Source organism: Manis pentadactyla, chromosome 2 (assembly GCF_030020395.1).
Source record: "Manis pentadactyla isolate mManPen7 chromosome 2, mManPen7.hap1, whole genome shotgun sequence".
NCBI classification, from domain to species: domain Eukaryota; kingdom Metazoa; phylum Chordata; class Mammalia; order Pholidota; family Manidae; genus Manis; species Manis pentadactyla.
In genome coordinates this window covers 17,068,728-17,086,454 of record NC_080020.1, presented here as the reverse complement: position 1 = coordinate 17,086,454, position 17,727 = coordinate 17,068,728, and the positions used below count along the sequence as shown (strand labels likewise).

The following is a 17,727-nucleotide window of genomic DNA, read 5'->3' as shown; positions in this document are numbered from 1 at the left end:
GGTCTTTCCAAACTGCAAACTGATGAGATCACACCACGCTGGGAGCTTCCCACTGTGTTGAGATTGGATTCTGACCTAACCTTATAAAGTGCAGGTGATTAGCCCCGTCACCACTGACCTCTCGGTCACCCCCTCTCCTGCCAGGCTGCCTTCCCACTGCTCCTGTACTGCTTAGCCTTCCCTTCAGCTCTGTGTTCCAACTGTGCTTTCTCCTTCCCAGATCGGAACAGGGCTGTGCGCTTCCCGTTCAGGTCTCAGAAAGGCCTTCCCGACCACGCAGCATGAGGTAGACACTGGGCACACACTATCCCACCACCTGGTTCTGTTCTCTGATGGGCACCAAGCACTCTGATATTTTACCTGTTTGTCTATTTAGTCATTTTTTTCAGTGCCTCCCTCATTTAGAACAGAAGCTCAGTGAAAGCAGGGGCCTGGTCTTGCTTCACACTGTATCCCCAGCACCCAGGACAGAACATCAGAGGCCATTGCAGCATAGGAGATGGCAATGTGAGCTGGCACACCAGGTCTTGGGGGGACCACACAGCTCTGTACCCAGAGGGCACCCCTGTGTTTCACTGGGTATGGCTCTCTGTGACAGGCCCCCAGCTCTGTGGGACCATTCAACAGCTGATGAACAGGGGCCTGTCCACCTGGGAGACCGACGGGTCAGGAGGGTGTGAAGAATTTACCCAAAGAAAACAAAATCACAACTTCAAAAAGATATGCACCCCTATGTTTATTGAAGCATTATTTACTATAGCCAAGGTATGGACACAACTGAAGTGTCCATTGATAGATAAATAGATAAAGAAGCAGTGGTACATATATAATATGGAATATTATTCAGCCATAAAAAATAATGAAATCTTGACATTTGGGACAACATGGATGGACCTATAGGGTTTTATGGTAAGTGTAGTTAGTCACACAGAGAAAGACAAATACCATATGATTTCACTTATGTATGAAATCTAAAAATCAAAACAAATAGACTCATAATACAGAGAACAGACTGGTGGTGGCCATGGTGGGGTGGGTGGTGAAATAGGTGAAGAGATCAAAGAGGTACAAACTTCCAATTATAAAATAAATTGGAGGAATGAAAGTACAGTCTGAGGAATATAGCCAAAAATACTGTAATAACTTTATATGGTGACAGATGGTAACTATGCCTATCTGGGTGGGCATTTTGTAACACATAAATTTGTTGAATCACTATGTTGCACACCTGAAATTAATATATTGTATATCAAATATATTTCAATTAAAGAGAAGACATTTGGAAGCAGAGACCAATGTGAAAGGAATTGCATGTGTATTACCTGTGGATAGAGATTTACAGCTTTGCAGTTCTGAGAGGATGACTCAGAAGCCAGTCAGGACAATATCTGATTGCACTAGTACTTTTAATTATTTTTTTATTTTCTAATCATAACTCAATAGTGGAGAAACCTGGCAAAAATATTCAATGAAGGCTAACATCCCCCATGATGTGTGTGGCTTATTACGGAGCCACTGATAGAATGTGATAAGAAGAGCATTTCACTGCTGGGGTGTTCTTTCCAAAACTTAATCCCAGTCTAACCATGAGAAAAACACCAGACAAATCCAGACCAGGGCTATTCTACAGGGCACCTGGCGGAGGCTCCTTACAACTGTGAGATTCGTGAAAAGCAGGGCAAGACTGCGGTGCCCCCGTGGGCTGGAGATTGGGAGACATGGCGGCGAGAGCAGGCTGGGGTCTTGTTTGGGAGCCTGGGGCAGGAAGAGGACATTATGGGAAAACTGGTACATAAAACCATACAGTGGCTACGCTCCCCAGAACAAGCGGGCCCTTTGATAGCCTCCCCAGGGGTGACAGGCTGAAAAGAGAGGCCTCCCACCAGCTGAAGGTGCTCATCTTTGTCTCACACTCTCTCCAGAAGTCCTGACTGCTTAATCTGTGTGAGATTGCGCTCGAATACCCGGCCCTCCGTTTAGCTGCTTGTTGGACTAATTCCTGCTCTGTCCAGCTTATGCTCTCTGCTCTTTCCAAGCTTGAAAAGTGTAATTTTTGCAGGGCTCCCACGAGGCTCTCTCAGTATCGTTCCAGCCTGGCACTTTTAGTGATTTTGTCATTATATGTTGTGACTACCACAAGGAAAACCGAGATGCACTTCTAGGGCATGTATTTCAGAACAGACCTGACATCCACACAAAAATCCTGTCTGGCAAGAATGTAAAAAAGAATTTAAATATATAAATGAATGTGCTTCCAGATTATCCTTACTTCTGTCTTCTAAGCCCATACTGCCACTGGGGACCCAGGACACCCCACCTGCTCTCCTGCCGGCCTGCAGCTTCAGGCTGGGCACCCTCATCGGCCACTCTTTCTGGAACTCCCGTGGCCCATCAATGCCATGAAACCAACAGGCCACACGCGACACCCTCCAGTGCCCCATGTCCCCAGCTAGGTCACCTTCACGTTGGCCTGCATGGGCTTACAAAAGGAGGAACCAGGTAGGCACTGAGCCCAGTGCTGGGATTTTGGGAAGACAAGATGTGCTACACGGAGAAGCCAGAAGCTACTGGGAAAAGCAAGCGCTTGCCTGTGGCTCCGTGAGAAAACCTCATCCACCGGTCACAGAGTGAGGGATTAGTCATCACAGCTTAAGGAGTATCGCAATCAGATGAAGAGATGCATTCTTTTAAGGGCTGCAAGCCTCCTCCATGTCTTACCACATTATCTTTTCAGCAAAGTTAACATCTGAGACATCTATTTCCTGCCCCTCCTGTGATTTCCTGATCTTGTAAAATGGCATCAGCGTGTGTGCAGCTGCCCGAGCTGACAGCTCAGAGGCTCTGGTTTCCCCTTTCTGGGCCATACCTGATGAATGTCCGTTCCACCTGGATGCTTTCCGAATTCCCTGCCCTGCCAGCCCCGACCTGGACCGCAGCAGCCTGCACCTCCCGCTTAGTCTGATCTGTCCTCAGAAGGAGTTTTCGGACACGCCAATCTGCCGGGGCCACCCATGCCCTAGAGCTTGCCCACTCAGGCAGCTCTCTGTTGCCTTAGGTGAGGTCTGACTGCGGGCACAGCCCCGGACTCTTCCCTGTCTGGTTCTGGCCCAGCTCCAGCCCCCCCTCCTGTCTCTTTCATCCCCTTTCCGGCACACAGCACCCTTCCCGGCTGTGCTCCCTCTGCCAGAAGGGCTGGCCAATTCTTGTTGCTCAGGACTCAGCTTAAAGGCTGTGTCCAGTTACAGATGAGGGCATGTGTGCACTCACCTGGAATTACCACTTCCACATGGCTCCAAATGGAATCTGTTTGGGTTCCCAACTACCATGGCTTTGGCCCAGAGGAAGCCGCTCACCTGAAATCAAGGGGTGGAGTGCCACACGGGCCGGGAGCTGTCAGGGAACCATACAGTGGCATCCAGTGGCATCCAGCCATCTCACAAAGAGCTGGTCAGCAGTGGTGGTGGGTGGGAGGGTCGTACTGCTATTCCCAGAGTATTTGGGGAACTAGTGCTAGGAAAAGAATCCATGTCAAAGAAGATCCTGGGATGTCAGGTTAAAGGTACATAGGCATCTTCACTGTAGAACTTTGCAACCTTTAATTTCCTATAGACGTGTAAGTGCCCAAGGAGGGGCAGTCAGTGGAGTTTCCCAAACACACCGGACCATAGAGCCACAGGTCATCGTGGAATCTGCCTTGGGAAACGCCCAAATAGGTGGACTTCTGAATGACAGACGAAGGGCCCAGAACAGAGTACTGATTATTATGTGATCATCACAGTTACTCTAGAATGTGTGGATGACCAGGATCAACCAACTGTCTTCCTCAGAAAGATCAGAAGAATAAGGTTGTCCTTATGGAATCAAAACTTTTATTCAGAATAAGCATTGACAAAATGAAGGCAGTTGCCTCATAAATGCAGGGACTGGAAAATAATTATAAAAATATTCTGCAATGGAGTAAAATAGCTTGAAACTATAATCATTGGCTCTTCAGACTACAATCATTGTCCACACGTAATCACACTAAAAAGACAGTTTGTTCTCCTGCTTGCCCAGGGGGGCAGGTAATCAACAGCCCTCAGAACCCAGGTGCTGTTACCACACAGAGTCGAGGGCAGGACCAGAGGTGGGGGAGATCCTTGGCCTCCGGGGCGCATGCCGGAGACCTGGGGGAGAGCAAGCTCAGAATCTGCATGCTATGCACTGCTGCGACTTACCACTGTTACAGAGCAACTTGATTAACTACTTGTAATTTCACCCTGTGGGATTTCCAGAGGGAGTGATCACAGAAGCTTCACTGGGACTGCATCTGGCTTTTCAGTGTGGCCAGTCTCATGAGGCATTCGTCTCTCCACTTCCTTCTGGCAGCTAAGTGCTCTGGGTCATCAGGAACTTTCACACACATGGCCTGGGAACAGGAAAAGAGAAGAAAAAGGAAGAAAAATGGGAGCATGAAGCGGAACTTATTTATAAGGAGCGTAACTGTTGTTTTCATTTATGCAAACTGTGAATTTGCTTTCAAAGACAGTAGTAACCCCTCAATTAACATAACGTTTCCAAATCCAGAGGCCCACAGTTCCTCAGAGACAAGCCGAAACAAGCAAGCAGCACCCTGGTCACCCTGCTCTGAAGGTCTGCAAGGCCACGACAGACTGTTCTGGCAAAGTGAGGAGGGGGACCCGAGGTCAGAGGCTGACACCCAGTTCTCTGCGATGAGTCTACACACCTGGTTCACTTTTTCAACTGTGGCCCCAGCAAACTCTGGAATTGGTCCAAAGGTCTTCAGGACACGTTTCATGCCTTCGCCATATCTGTCACAGTAGCTTAACATTCCTGAAATCACACAAAAACAAGAATCCTCAATATCAGCAAGAATATTCTATAACTCCAAACTAAGAGATCTGTTCAGACGGTCTTGCCCTGGGGTTGGATTAACTCCATTCTCTTCCTGTGGCTGAAGAAAAGGTGGCATGAGAAATGCCCCTCAGTCAGCTGGCACTGGCCTAGGAAGGGTCCCCACCATGAGCCCCCATGCAAGCTCTCTCAGATCTTCGGGCCCCTCGGCCTGCCACTCATAGAACCCTCTGGCTGGCCCGTCTTCCTACGCTGATTAGCTGAATATCACATTAAGTGATACTTTCACCAAAAGTGTCTCCTTCAACCTACCTATCTGTAAAGGTACTTGTGTAATCAGCTTCAGTGTATTTTCTAAGAGCCAACAATGTCAAAGCTCTGTTAAATTGTTCCTATTTCACCCTCATTCCATGAGTTCTAGCTACCGCTTTACTGTGGGTCTGCAGGAGGCAGGCTCCTTAGCCTAGGCTGTTGCTCTGAGAGGCAGGCCTGGAGTTGACAGGGGCTTCAGCTTTGGCCAGAGGATCAGAGCCCGGCAGCCCCGACCCAGGCCACACCTGCACCCTGGCAACACTGCTCTCCGGCAGCCTCTGTGGCTTCTGGGCCGTTGGGAATCCCGTCGGTTTCTGGGAATCCAAGACAGGGCCCTGGGCTTTGATAGAGAAACATTCTCCTGAGGGAGACGCATGATAACTTGAAAGTGGTTGTGAGCTGCATGTGGCTAAAGCTAAATGTTTTGTGAGAATCAGATGCGCAGAGAGAACAGCAGGCAAACTGCAGGGCCTCCCTGCATGCGGAGCAGGCCTGCCCTGACCTGCTCTCTGCACACAGTTAGGGCCTCTCATTCCTCCCCTCCCGCTGCTCCAGGAGGCAACTGAGGCTGGGCCGGGGTAGGCGTGCACTCGTGGTGCAGTCGGGCCAGAAGCCAGTCCCCAGCTACGGGGAAGAGGTGGTGTTGCTAGATCCTGGGCCCTGCTGAGGACAAGGACAGCACCACCCACTGGGCCCACTTCCAACGTCTTTCAAAACCAGGAAGACTCTACCGTTGGTCAGTCAGGCTCAGGCTGGGAAGGCCCCAGGGAAGATGAGGAACTGCAGGATTTGCAGAGATCCCAGGGCATTGCTAATGCCTATGCCATAAACACTGTGTGTGGCTAATTTAAAATAAAATGATCACTGTAAGATATTCTTAAATAAGAAACTTCTTTGGGGTTTAGTTTTGATGGACACAATGATCTGAAAGCCTAAATTCACTGGGTTTCAATTTCATTTTCCTCAAATAGTTTCCTTTCTCTGTCAAAGTGCTCACATTATATCCAATTTGCTTTTAGAAGAGATCTTGTCTTGAAGGATTAAAAATTCAAACATACTGACTTTTCTGACATTAGTACCTACAATTAAGTGGTAGGCACCCTCTTTATAAAATAAGGGGTTCCAGTTCATTTAACATAAGTACAACTTGGCAATTCAGAATTCTGGAAGGCTCCCTAAATGTTCCAGCACTGGCCAGTCACCTTAGGATGGCTGAGCATTTCTGGGACACAGCAGGCAACCTATACATTTATTTCCTTTTAGAAATTAAATATTTAATTCTCTTTGTTTATCTATTAGAACTAAAGATGATAAAATCGAGACACAAAATAGTTTATTTCTTGTTGGGGAGCAGACACAGCTCAAATAAGGTGGAAAGATATTACATGGGAAGAAAACAAGAAGATTTGTGGCAACTGCCTCACGCGCTTGCAGGGGAAACAAGCTCCATGGTCCCCTTTCAGGGGCCAGTCTCACTGCCCTTGCCTAAGTTAGCCGTGATGGTACGCCATGGATTCAGTTTATACCATATTTCACCTCCGGATTAGTTTGCATTTTCTGCAAGTGTTTATCTTTTGCTGTCCCTGTGAAGTCATTTTAATCTCCCAGGGCTTTCCAGACCTTTTCCCCTATTGCCTTCTCTAAAATTTATAGTTTTAAAAGGGCACTTATTTCTCCTAAAGAAAATAAGATATGGTGAAACTCTTTATAACACAATTCATGATTTCCCTCCATTTTGTTCAGGAAAACACTTAAAATGTCAGTCTTACTAATATAATAACACTTTCTCTAGCAGGCACTCAGGCCCCTGGCATGAACAGTCCCGGGGTTTGTGGTGAAACCTGGGAACCCATGCTGTGGGTGTGTGCAGACCCTCACTTCCTCTACAGAGAGGCCTCGCCCTTCAGGATGACTCCCACCCACTCAAGATACAAGGCCATGGCGACTTAGTCGAGATCTGCTTTGTGCATTATTACTGCATTATTATCTACAATGTCCCAGTAAATTTATTCCTATTACTGGTATTCGTAAACCTCCCCTCCCACTGGAGAAGTATAAAAAGAGGATTTTACTTTACTTACAACAGTAATTTTGGCTTCTCTACAACATGGAAGAATTGAGTGGGAATTCTTCTAGAATCCCAATTTCATTGTAAATGGAAAGGAAAACAACCTACTTCACCTTTTTCCCTATTAGTCTGCCCTTCCCCTGTATTACTCTGAAATTCAGCCTTCCCCAGTAATTTTTCTTTTATATTTCCCTGCTTTCTGTTCTGTTCAACAATATACTTCCAAAAACTCTGATAGAGCTTAGCTTTTTAGAAGACTTTGAACCTAATTTCTTCAGAGATGCTAATAAGGAGTAAGAAAAAAATGGAAGAAAACTGATTCTCATGAGATTTGATTTAGCTTTTCTTGCTGCCTTCTAAGTTGGAATCCTTTAGCTGAGCCCACGAAGGTGAGACAGTGTACATTCTTTAACTTTTACCATAACCCAAGGTGGCCAGACAGGCAGGGGACTGTTTGTCCTCCTGCATTAATGAAGCTGGCACCGGGTGTCACTGCGCAAGCAGCTGCGGCAGGGGCCGGGGCACTGAGTCCCCTGGGGCCCTGCTCGTTTCCCATGCCAGAGAAGTCGGACCTTCACACAGCATACGAGCCCACACCTACGCGAATTCACCTGCTTTTAAGAAACAAGGTTTCACAGAACTCAAGGAAGATCAAAAGGCCCCAAAGCACAGACATTATCTAATTCCCACCTGAGGCCTCACCTGAGATCAGGGAGGGAGGTTGGGGGGAGACAGACCAAAGTCCCAGCCCTGGCCGCTCGCCTGTTTCACTGCAAATAACAGCGCCGCATACATGAACCAAACCCGCCAAACAGGCATCCTGATTTTTTAAAAAAAGGCAAGTATCCACACGCAGGAGGAAATTTTGTGAGGCAAGATGGTGAATATTCACTTCAGCTCGAGGTGAGTTCCAGGGGCTGCCGGCTCCGAGTCATTTCCTAGGCAGAGCTAAACTGCAGAGGCACCCAGAGCTGCGAGGCACGTCGGGGCAGTTCTCTGCTGATCTACACTTCTCAGAGCTCAGTGAAGGGGCGGATGCACGCGGTTAAGCTCTTGAGATTTGCTATTCTACCACAAAGATGTCCCAAATTGTATTTATTCTGTATTTCTCTCACACAGTTGTAAATCTTTTGGGGGAAATTAAAAAACAAAAACACACCCAAAACTGGAAAAGTAGTAAATTAAAAAAACAAGACAACACTCTGTATGAAGATAACATTTATTAAGGACTGAATATGTGTCAGTCACCCAGTGATGTGCTCCGGCGTGGCTTACTCCTTACACCACTCGTGTGAGGCAGGGACTGCTGTTACCCCCTTTTTATAGGAGGGGATACAGGCGCACCGAACTAACCTGCTTATAAGGCAGGTAGGACCCAGGCCGACTGGCTCCACTGACCAGACGCGTCATTCTGAGCCTTGTCCTCCTTGAGTGTGGCTTTTAAAAAGTAGCCAAAAGGTGAAGCAAGCATGCTGGCCTCCTGTTCTTCAGGTGCCATTTTTCTAGATTAAAAAAAATCCTAAAATATTTTTATCACTTCTAGATAAGCTGTAGCTTTCAGACTGATAGCTAGCTTTAACCTAAGATGCTGGCCTTATCAAAACAACGTCAGAAAGAAAAAATTCTCCCCACGCCAATCGTGATATATTCTGGGTGACACCAGGAGGAATAGCACACATCTCCATTGGTTCCAAGCCAGACCTTATCACTGTCTCACTCTGGTCTTCGGAATGCTCTGAAGTCGAAAACTACATCCGTCCACCATTATCATATTAAGCCAATTAAGTATTCTTATCGTATCTGCTTTGTTTGAAAAAACGTTATGGGCCTCCTTCTTGTCTGCCATGCTATTAGATTCTTGAGTTTCTGGTTTCACTGGCTTCTGTTTCTATTTGTTTTGAGAGTCAAAGCTGTCCTCAGTTCTCTCCCTATCAATTTCTCATGGTTGCTGAATTATCTTATTTTTCTCAAGAAAAAAAAAAGAAAGAAAAAGGAAAACACGGCAGTTATCAAGCAGTGTCTCTATATTTCAAATGTTTACATATGTTCATCATCACTGTTAAGGTCTGGTTAAAAAACATTTGAAATTAATTCAAGACTATTTTAACAGTACTTCAAAATTCCTGTTTCCCTTTTATGAGGGCTTCCATCTTCATGCTACCCTCTCGTTATCCCACCACAGCCATGATGTGTCAGTGCCAGGAGAGAGTCCCCTCTCCCTCCAGCTACTCTCAGCAATGCTTAGTTCTGAGGAAGAATCAAGTCAGTTACTGAGTCTCATATGCATGACACACACAACCAGTCCACTCAAAGCACCGGGTGTGTGCAAGAATATGTTGAGTAAGACTGCCTTGAATTATTCGATGGAATTATATTTCACTAATTATTGTGGTGCAAATTGACTATTTCTAAAACATAGTGGAATGATGAAATCTAAGTGAAACAGACTCCCAGAGGTCACCTCCCTGCAGGAGTCCCTTCTCACTATTTAAACATCCTGACAGGTGGGCAACCAGCCTCCAGCCGCCCAACTCACCCGCTCACAGCATGGCCCCCTCCCTCCCTATCAGCTCTAGTTACTAGAAAGTTCTTCCTCCCATGCGTGGACCCCAAATATGCCTGCCTGACATTCCATTCTTTGATTCTGATTCTACTCCCTCATAAGACATGGACAGACACACACACACCTCTGGACATCTTCTAGACAAGCTCCAGCTTCTCGATATTTTTGTGAAATGCAGAATGTAGAGTAGAGCTGAAAACAATGTTCCTTTTCTCTTTCTACATATGTTTTACCACCTCATAGTACAATTATTAAAATAACACATAATACATTTAGAAAATTATAACAACACAGAAAAGAAAAAATACAACAAAGTTACTTATAATTTCAACACCAGGAGATATCTGGTAATAATAACATGTAGGTAACATTTCCCTGGGTTTTTATACATAGCTTTTTGGGTTTACTTTGGTTTAATTTGGCATAGGATTTATTGCTTGTTTTTCAAATGACATTTTCTTTTTGAATTGCTTAAAATCTGTCTGAAGTTTCATTCTTGAAAGCTTCTGTCTCTTTTGGTGTGCTTCTTTTATAGTCTCTCGATCCTGGGTTGGCCCCTGCTGCCCAAGCCCTTTGGAGCAGTTTTCAGATCATTCCCTGGCCTGGGCCCTTCCTGGCCGTCTGGGGGGAAACCCACAGCTCAGCAGATCCCACTTAGAAGTTGTCGGCTTGGCAGAAGACACGACCAGCAAGGGTTCACGTGATTACTTCCCTAACTTTTTTTTTCTTGCTTCATCTTTCTTAGGAAAACACAACTTGACCCTCTACCAGGCTGGATGACATGCAGCGAAACCTCCATAACATCACCCGTCCGTCTGTTCTTCAGCTGGCCCCTGAGTGTTCTCCCTGAGGACTGTGGACTCTGGACTTACATCTCAGGATGCCGTGCTCTGTCCCAGCCCCTGTCTGTGAACTACCAGGGCTTGCCCACTGTCTCCTATTCATGATACTGTTCTCTTCTCACTTGTAAAAAAGATAAAATTTGTTCACAAACCCCAAGAAAACACTAAACTGCACAGATTCCCACCTTGGCCCCTGTGGAACCACAGCATACCTTCTGCATTGAGATGCATAGTTTCTAGAGGTCCGATGAAGGCGTACCGCATGCCCAGGCCATCTGACATGACAAGGTCAAGGTCACTTGGAGACACCACTCCTTCCTACATGGAGAAAATGGGGTGGCACATTAGGGGGATCCTCTGGAAAGACTCATTTTGTTACCCATTACTTCACCCCAACTTATTTAAAGCAGATCCCAAAATATTCTTCAAAGCACTATAACGGTATTTTCATCAAATTTTACGTGACAAAACTAATAAACAGGTTCTGAAAAAATAATGTTTTGTGAAATGGCCGAATACCAATTCTCTGGGCACAGCTTAAGTAAATGAATGCCTTCCTGCCTTCCTGCCTCCACCTCCCGCCCTACACCCTAGGCATCACCCACAGCTTGGGAGAAGGGGCAGAGCGTGAAGGGAAGGGCAGGAACTTCCCACCGTGAGACTGGAGCCCGCAAAACACCTGGTAGCTTAGTCTCCCGCTGTGTCCCCCGGCAAGCCCTGCCTCATTCAGCTTTTAATGAGTTGTAAAAACTAAAATTTTTTGATGAAATACAGCATAGAACTGTGCTTGTTTGCAAAAATGGGGCCCTAGAATCCTCTGCAAACGTTAACTGGAAAGCGAGAGGCAGGTCACGCGACTGGGCTAGACGTCGGACGGGCCCGCTGGGTCCCCGCTGCTCCCTGCGCCGGGCACACCATCCACGTGGGCATCTGCAGACGTGGCCCCGCGGCCCCCTCGGGCGCCTGCACTGTCGGAGGCACATGCGGGGCAGCCGTCACATGTCCCCCGGGGCTTTCCTGGGCAGGTGGGTGGAACGACGTGAAGGCCCAGCGGGTCCCTGGGCTTCCCGGGTTCTTTCACCCAGAGCATGGGGAGGCCGAGCCCCTGCCCGCGGCGAGCCCACCCGCTTCCACGAGGGCCCCGCAAGCGGCGCCGGGAGGGCGGACGCACCCCGGCCACGGCCTCCACGGAGGGGCTCTCGGGCACGTCTCAGCCCCGCCCCGCCAGTGCCCCGGGGTGGCAGACGGGTGCGCAGGGGCCACCCCCTCGGCAGGCGGTGGCCTGCCTTAGGGGGAGGAGCGTCTCCGTCCTGTGTGAGGGTGTCTCCGCCGGGGAAGGCCTCACTGGGGGCCTCTCCAGGCCCTGGGGCAATAGGGAGGGGCCCCGGGAGGTCTGGGCCCGGAGCTGGAGGCTAGGCGCCCCCTGCCGTCGCCCCTCTGCAAGGTCGCTGTGCCGTCTCCTCCTAGACTTGAGGGTCACCAAGGGGTTGAGAGAGAAAGGGTTTGTCCCCTCTGCCGCCATCACCTGCAACCCAGCAGCAGAGGGAGATGGACCTGAAAAACCAAGACAGCCGCCCACAAGGGCAAGTACCATTGAGGCATGACTGAGAAGCTTTGTTTGAAAGAACTACTTTTCATCGTTTTGTGTGTGTGTGAGGCATAAGCAAAGACGTGCACAAACATTACACAAGCAGCTTAGAGAATAATTACAAAGCAACACCCCCCGCCAACCAAACCACCACCATGCCTGCTTAAATGAGCCTTCCTCTCTCCTTCCCCAAGGCAGGCATCCTGACTTTTGTTTACATTTCTTTATTTTTAAGATTTTCCATCTATGTTCACATTCCAAAACAACAGTCTGCTTTATGCTATTTTCCTCTTCTTTGAAATTGATTCACACTGTGCACTCCTTTGTGACTTGCTTCTTTCACTCAGCCATATTTTAATATTTACCCACGGTGAGTGTAGTTTTATGCATCCTGGCTGATGCATAAAAATGATAGCTTACCTATCCACCTTATGGTTCATGAACATCTGCATGTAGTTTGCAGTTGCCTAGAGCATTCTCATTCATTGCTCCTGGGGCACATGTCCAAGGGGACAGCTGCATCAATTAGAGAATGCTAAGCCACTTTCTGAAATGGCTGTACCATGTTCACTGTCTCTAGCAGTGTTTGTGAGTTTCCATCATCCACCTTCTTGTCAACACTTGGTGGTATCAGCCAGCAAAAGTTTGCTAATTTGGTAGGCTATCATAGTATCTCACTGGGTTTCCCATTAGTTCTAAATCATCCTGCTGTGAGTTCATTTGGAATGCGAATGAGAGCGAACTGATTTTTCAGTTTATTCAAATGTTGAAAATTTCACCTCCTTTTACTTCTGATGGCAAAGCAGTGTGGGGAGGCGCATCAATAAGGAAGAAGTGATATCCAGAAGGCCATGCACAGTAATGCTCAGGACTGTCAAGAAACTGGGTGACAGTACCACAGGGCACTCCCACCTCCACATCCTCCTCACCAAGCTCGAATCGCAGGAAAGATGGCTTCTGGTCCTCTCTCCACACTGCCTAAAGGCATTTGCTATGGCATTCCTGCACCCTGTGGGACAGGAAATGCTGGGAAAGGCAGCCAGGCAGGGCCCTACAGACTCCCTCACCCTTGCTTTCCAGGCCAACATTCCAAACAGTCTTGAGATTTTATTACAGCAGTCCAGCAGTGAAGGATGCAAATATGGAAGCCATCCTATATCTGGAATGCTACTTGCCTTTTCTCTTTTCTTCTGTAATTGTGTTGTGTATATTTAAAGCTGACTTCAGAAGGATTTCAAAATCCCCAAAACATGAGCCACTCAAGAGCAGTTAGTTATTGATTTTAAGTATTAGTGAGCTAATAGTGACTCCACCTGAATAAGGCCTAGAGGGCTTCTCCATGGTACAACATCATGTAGGGGAGCAGCCATGCCTGCTTCTGGCTCCCAAATGTTCTCCACTCTTCGCTATTTTATCTATAGAAGGGCTGCCTATTCATTAGTTGAACAAGTTAGAAAAGGGGAAAAGTTTTCCTATCTTCTCTTCCTCTTTTTGGCTTCAATCAGATTTTCTGAAGAAGGTACCTCTAGGCTTGAGTTTTTACCCAGAAGCTAAATTTAGAGGGGAAAAAAAAGGTCATATGCAATAGAGCTGAGGTGTTCACTGATTAGGATTTCATGTCACTGAGGCAAATATTTAAATTTACTCTTGCTGCACTCAGCACTGAACTAAAGGTTCATGGTTAGAATATTCTGAAGCTCCTGAGCTCCACTCCACCCGGTCTCAGTGACATCTGTGGCCCATATGCTAATACTATCAATAATAACTGCAATTAATAATCACAGTGGCATAAAGACAGAAACAAGTGATTGAGCTGAGTGCACAGATCTGATCACTGACTCCTTGGAAATAGACTGTGGTGGCACATATTTGAATACTGAAACTCCACCTCACTCTGTCCAGTGTTTCTGTGGTTCAATTAACGTTTGTCAGTATAGCTATCAGTAGTACCTCCTTCATTTCGTGGTATAATTCTCAAGTCAGACATACAAAGAAAAGTCCCAAGTGATTAAAAGATTCCTAAAGCTCATACTGAGTGATGAACACTCAGATCACTGTTACTTCAAAACCTGGTTTGCATTGCGACCTGAAGAAATCACTGGGCAAGAAGAGCCCAGCCAGAGTGGTACAGAAACCCCTTATAGAGAAAAACTTCTTGCCTCTACTTCCTCTAGTTAAAGTCTAAGACTTACCACAATCAACCAACACACACGCACAGCCTGGGCACACAGTTTGCACCCGGGAGTGAATGTGCAGCTGGGAAGGCGGGGCAGACTGTGTGCCCCGAGTACAGAGCAAATGCAAGTCAGCTCATGAAGTGCCCAGTCCTTGGGATACAACCTCTATATATAATCAATGGTGTGGGGTGTACACAGAATTATTCTTCCTTCTCTCTGATCGTCCCACTCTCATGTTACATTTTCATATTCAATCCATGTACTTTTTGCATGCCATCACTTTCATGTACTTTTTATGCCATCTTTCGTCATCTAGTTCTTTTTCACTAATCTCTAGCTTTTCATTTTCTCCTATTTTGTTTTGCTCTGTTTTTCACCATGCTTGGTCCTATGTTTTTTTCAGTTTCTCTTGTGCTTCAAGTTTGCTTTAACCTTGCCACCACCGTCCCCACCAGGAACACAGACTCGCTTCCCAGGAATTTGGACCAGGTCACATACAAGTCCTTCTACCCCTCCCCACCCCAAGGCCTTTTGGGCTTCAATCCATTATCTTATCTGAGAGACAGGAGTCAAAAGAAGTTTACCTTAGTTAAATATCACATAATGAGATGCCTCTATAAGGGCCTGAAGGAGGCACTGGGCCTGTTCACCACTGCTCCTGTCAGAGGCCAAGGAGAAGAGGTGACAGAGGCCGCCTACCTGAGTCCCCACTTAGACAAGGATGCAACAAACATAAACTTCAGTAAGCTCCCCCATCTCCAAAGACATTTCAAGGATAGGCTAGACAAAAATAATCACTGGTGTGGAAATTACTCTGGTTTACGTGAGGGGTACAGACTCCATTTCAGAAACTCCAACCTGGAGTCCTTGTGAATGGTCCAGAAAGGAACAGAGTCCCGAATTTTGAAGTTTAAGAGCTATCATGATGGTTCATAGCTTTCCTCATGAGGAACTAACTAGAACCACGAGTTAGTTTCATCTGCTTATATATGCTTATACACTTGTGTTGGCTATGCTCTCGGCCAAGCATTGCTTCTCTTATGTGCAACATGAAGCCAGCTCCAAAGCGAGAGGGAGAAAGACCTGCCCCGCTGTGCGCCCATGCTCCCTTCCAGGGAAAAGATGAGGCAAATACGAGATTTTAATAAGCAAAAAAGAAAAGACTGCTAAGTGCTGCCCCACTATTATTACTTAAAGGCTTGTGGTCAGGTCTATGAGCCGTATGGCTTCTTGCCAATATCTACAAGTTTTCTTGGAAGCAGTGCATAAACATTCCTGCAGAATGACTCAGGCAAACTCTGCTAGCTTGTGGCAGGGCTGCCTGAACACCAACAGGACACTGAATCAGGCCCGTGAAGCACTCATTGTCCAGAACCTCCCGAGAGAACGCCCAGAGGAAAGGAGAGTAGAACAAGGTGGACCCACAGCGGGGCAGCAGGAGACGAGCTAGCACCGCGCTGACAGCAAGAGATGTGGGGCAGATGCTCATGGCATCGCAGCGAGGTCTGCCAGGTCCTGAAGATGCTGCTCCTCTGACGGGAGAGCCACGGCCAGGAATGATTCTCTGAAGCAACTGTATGTGCACTGAGGCATCATAATGCAGACAACTAGAAACTATCTTAAAACAATTTAGCAGACAACTAGACATCTAGACAACTAGACATCTAGCAGACAACTAGAAACTATCTTAAAACAATTTACAGTAGGGGAAAGATTAGATTTCCTAAAAAGATCAATTAAGTGAAATATGAGGTCATTAAAGATGAAAACTCAAGGAAAGTATTCTTACTAGAGACTAGGCAGGAACACAGAAAAATAAAAGCAGTTTGCTTAGGGTCAGGGAAATATAGATGGTATTTTCCCCCTTGAATTTTCTTTAAAATAAAGCTTTTAAACCAAAAAAGGGAAGAGAAAGAGGAGAAAGACTTTGTCCTAATACAAGGAACGTCCCAGAGCTCATTAGACCCCAGTGGTAATACGTGGTGTGTTTTCTCTTACTATGATACGATTATTACAATGCTTCCAGGGAGAAAACAACAATGTTAGGGAGTCTGAAAGGGAAAGGTCTTGATCTTAAAAAAAAAAAACAGCCGAAGGAACCCATTCTTCTGTGCAAATGTGAGTAAATGTCCCACTGTTCAGCAAGGGTGGTGATACCTTAATTGGGGGTCTTCCTGGAATAAGTTTTTACAAAGACATTTGAACCAAAAAGTATGAGCTCCCACCCCAAAAACAGCATCTCAGGGCAGCTGGTCTCTGCCTCCCCATCCTCCATAATCCTGGCAGGCTCCTTGCTGCTATGGCCATGCCCCAGCCCCCTCCTGCCCAGCCTCCGCCTGCTCCTCATGGGGTGGGGGGGCGTGGTAAAGGCGGCCAGGTAACGGGGCTGCATGGTCTGAGCTGTTGCCTGCAGCCTCCCTTCTCTGCCTTTCCTCTGGGGACCCCTTTCCTCCTTCTATCCTCTATGCCTGTTAATTTCCCAACTCTCACTGGTGTTACTGAAATCCATCACTTAGACTGATTGCCAGTGAGTGATGGCTAGTGGTCTGCGCTTATAGTAACAGCATTTCATTTAGCTTTTTTAGAGTTGTTAGAATACCAGCATAGAAGATTTTACTTTAAACAACACAGAAGTAATCCCAGGCACATTAAGCAGGTTTTATTAAAACTGATCTTTAAAAAAATGCTGTTTTCATTATGTTTGTATGTCAGTGGGGCTGGCAATGCCTTTAAAGCAGTAAGTCAGCAGGATCTCTCCCTCAACAGGAGATCTCTATTTTTGTTGCTGGCCATTGCAACTCCTCAGAAAGTAACCTCTCATAAAATAATACATACTCATGCAAAAATGGTCTGCTGCTTACAGACCATCACTACTAGGAGTTCTAGTTAGCTGATGATTCCCAGCCAGCAAAGAGTTTCAGAGAGGAGAGGTCCCAGTGTCTGCAGAAGCTCCGTTCCCCTGGCCTGCCCTGGAGAGCAGGCCTTCTGGGGTGAGCTCTTTGTGGTCAGAAGCCTGCCGGCAGGTGGGCCCCAAGCATGGCTGTCATGAGCAGTGGAGCATGTGCATCTGCAGACATGCTTCTGCACACTGCAGTAGCCTTCTTGGAGGGCCACTCTGGCATCCCAGGAGCCTGTCACATGCATTGTGACATCCCTTGTCAAACCCCAATCCAGTCTTCCTAGCTAGCCGGCCGCACACAACCTGGAAAGGGCCTCTCCTCAATCCGACGCCCTCCCAGCAGGTGGCACATTGGCTAGGCGCACTCAGATGTCCTATACTGTGCTCTCAGGTACAGATACAGTCTGGACTACTGACACTGCTG

The 17,727-nt window shown here is 47.0% G+C and overlaps 1 protein-coding gene across 1 annotated transcript in view; it reads right to left on the bottom strand.

Annotated features, from left to right (window-relative positions):
* Positions 1-3,852: 3,852 nt before the first annotated feature.
* CRYL1 (crystallin lambda 1) overlaps positions 3,853-17,727 on the bottom strand; it is a 155,669-nt gene continuing 141,794 nt past the window's right edge. The window contains exons 6-8 of the mRNA XM_036910155.2: positions 10,852-10,957; positions 4,727-4,833; positions 3,853-4,408 (exon numbers count right to left, since the gene is read on the bottom strand). Of these exons, the coding sequence (XP_036766050.1) occupies positions 4,295-4,408; positions 4,727-4,833; positions 10,852-10,957 (327 nt within the window). The 3' untranslated portion in view covers positions 3,853-4,294. The remainder of the gene's footprint in view (positions 4,409-4,726; positions 4,834-10,851; positions 10,958-17,727) is intronic.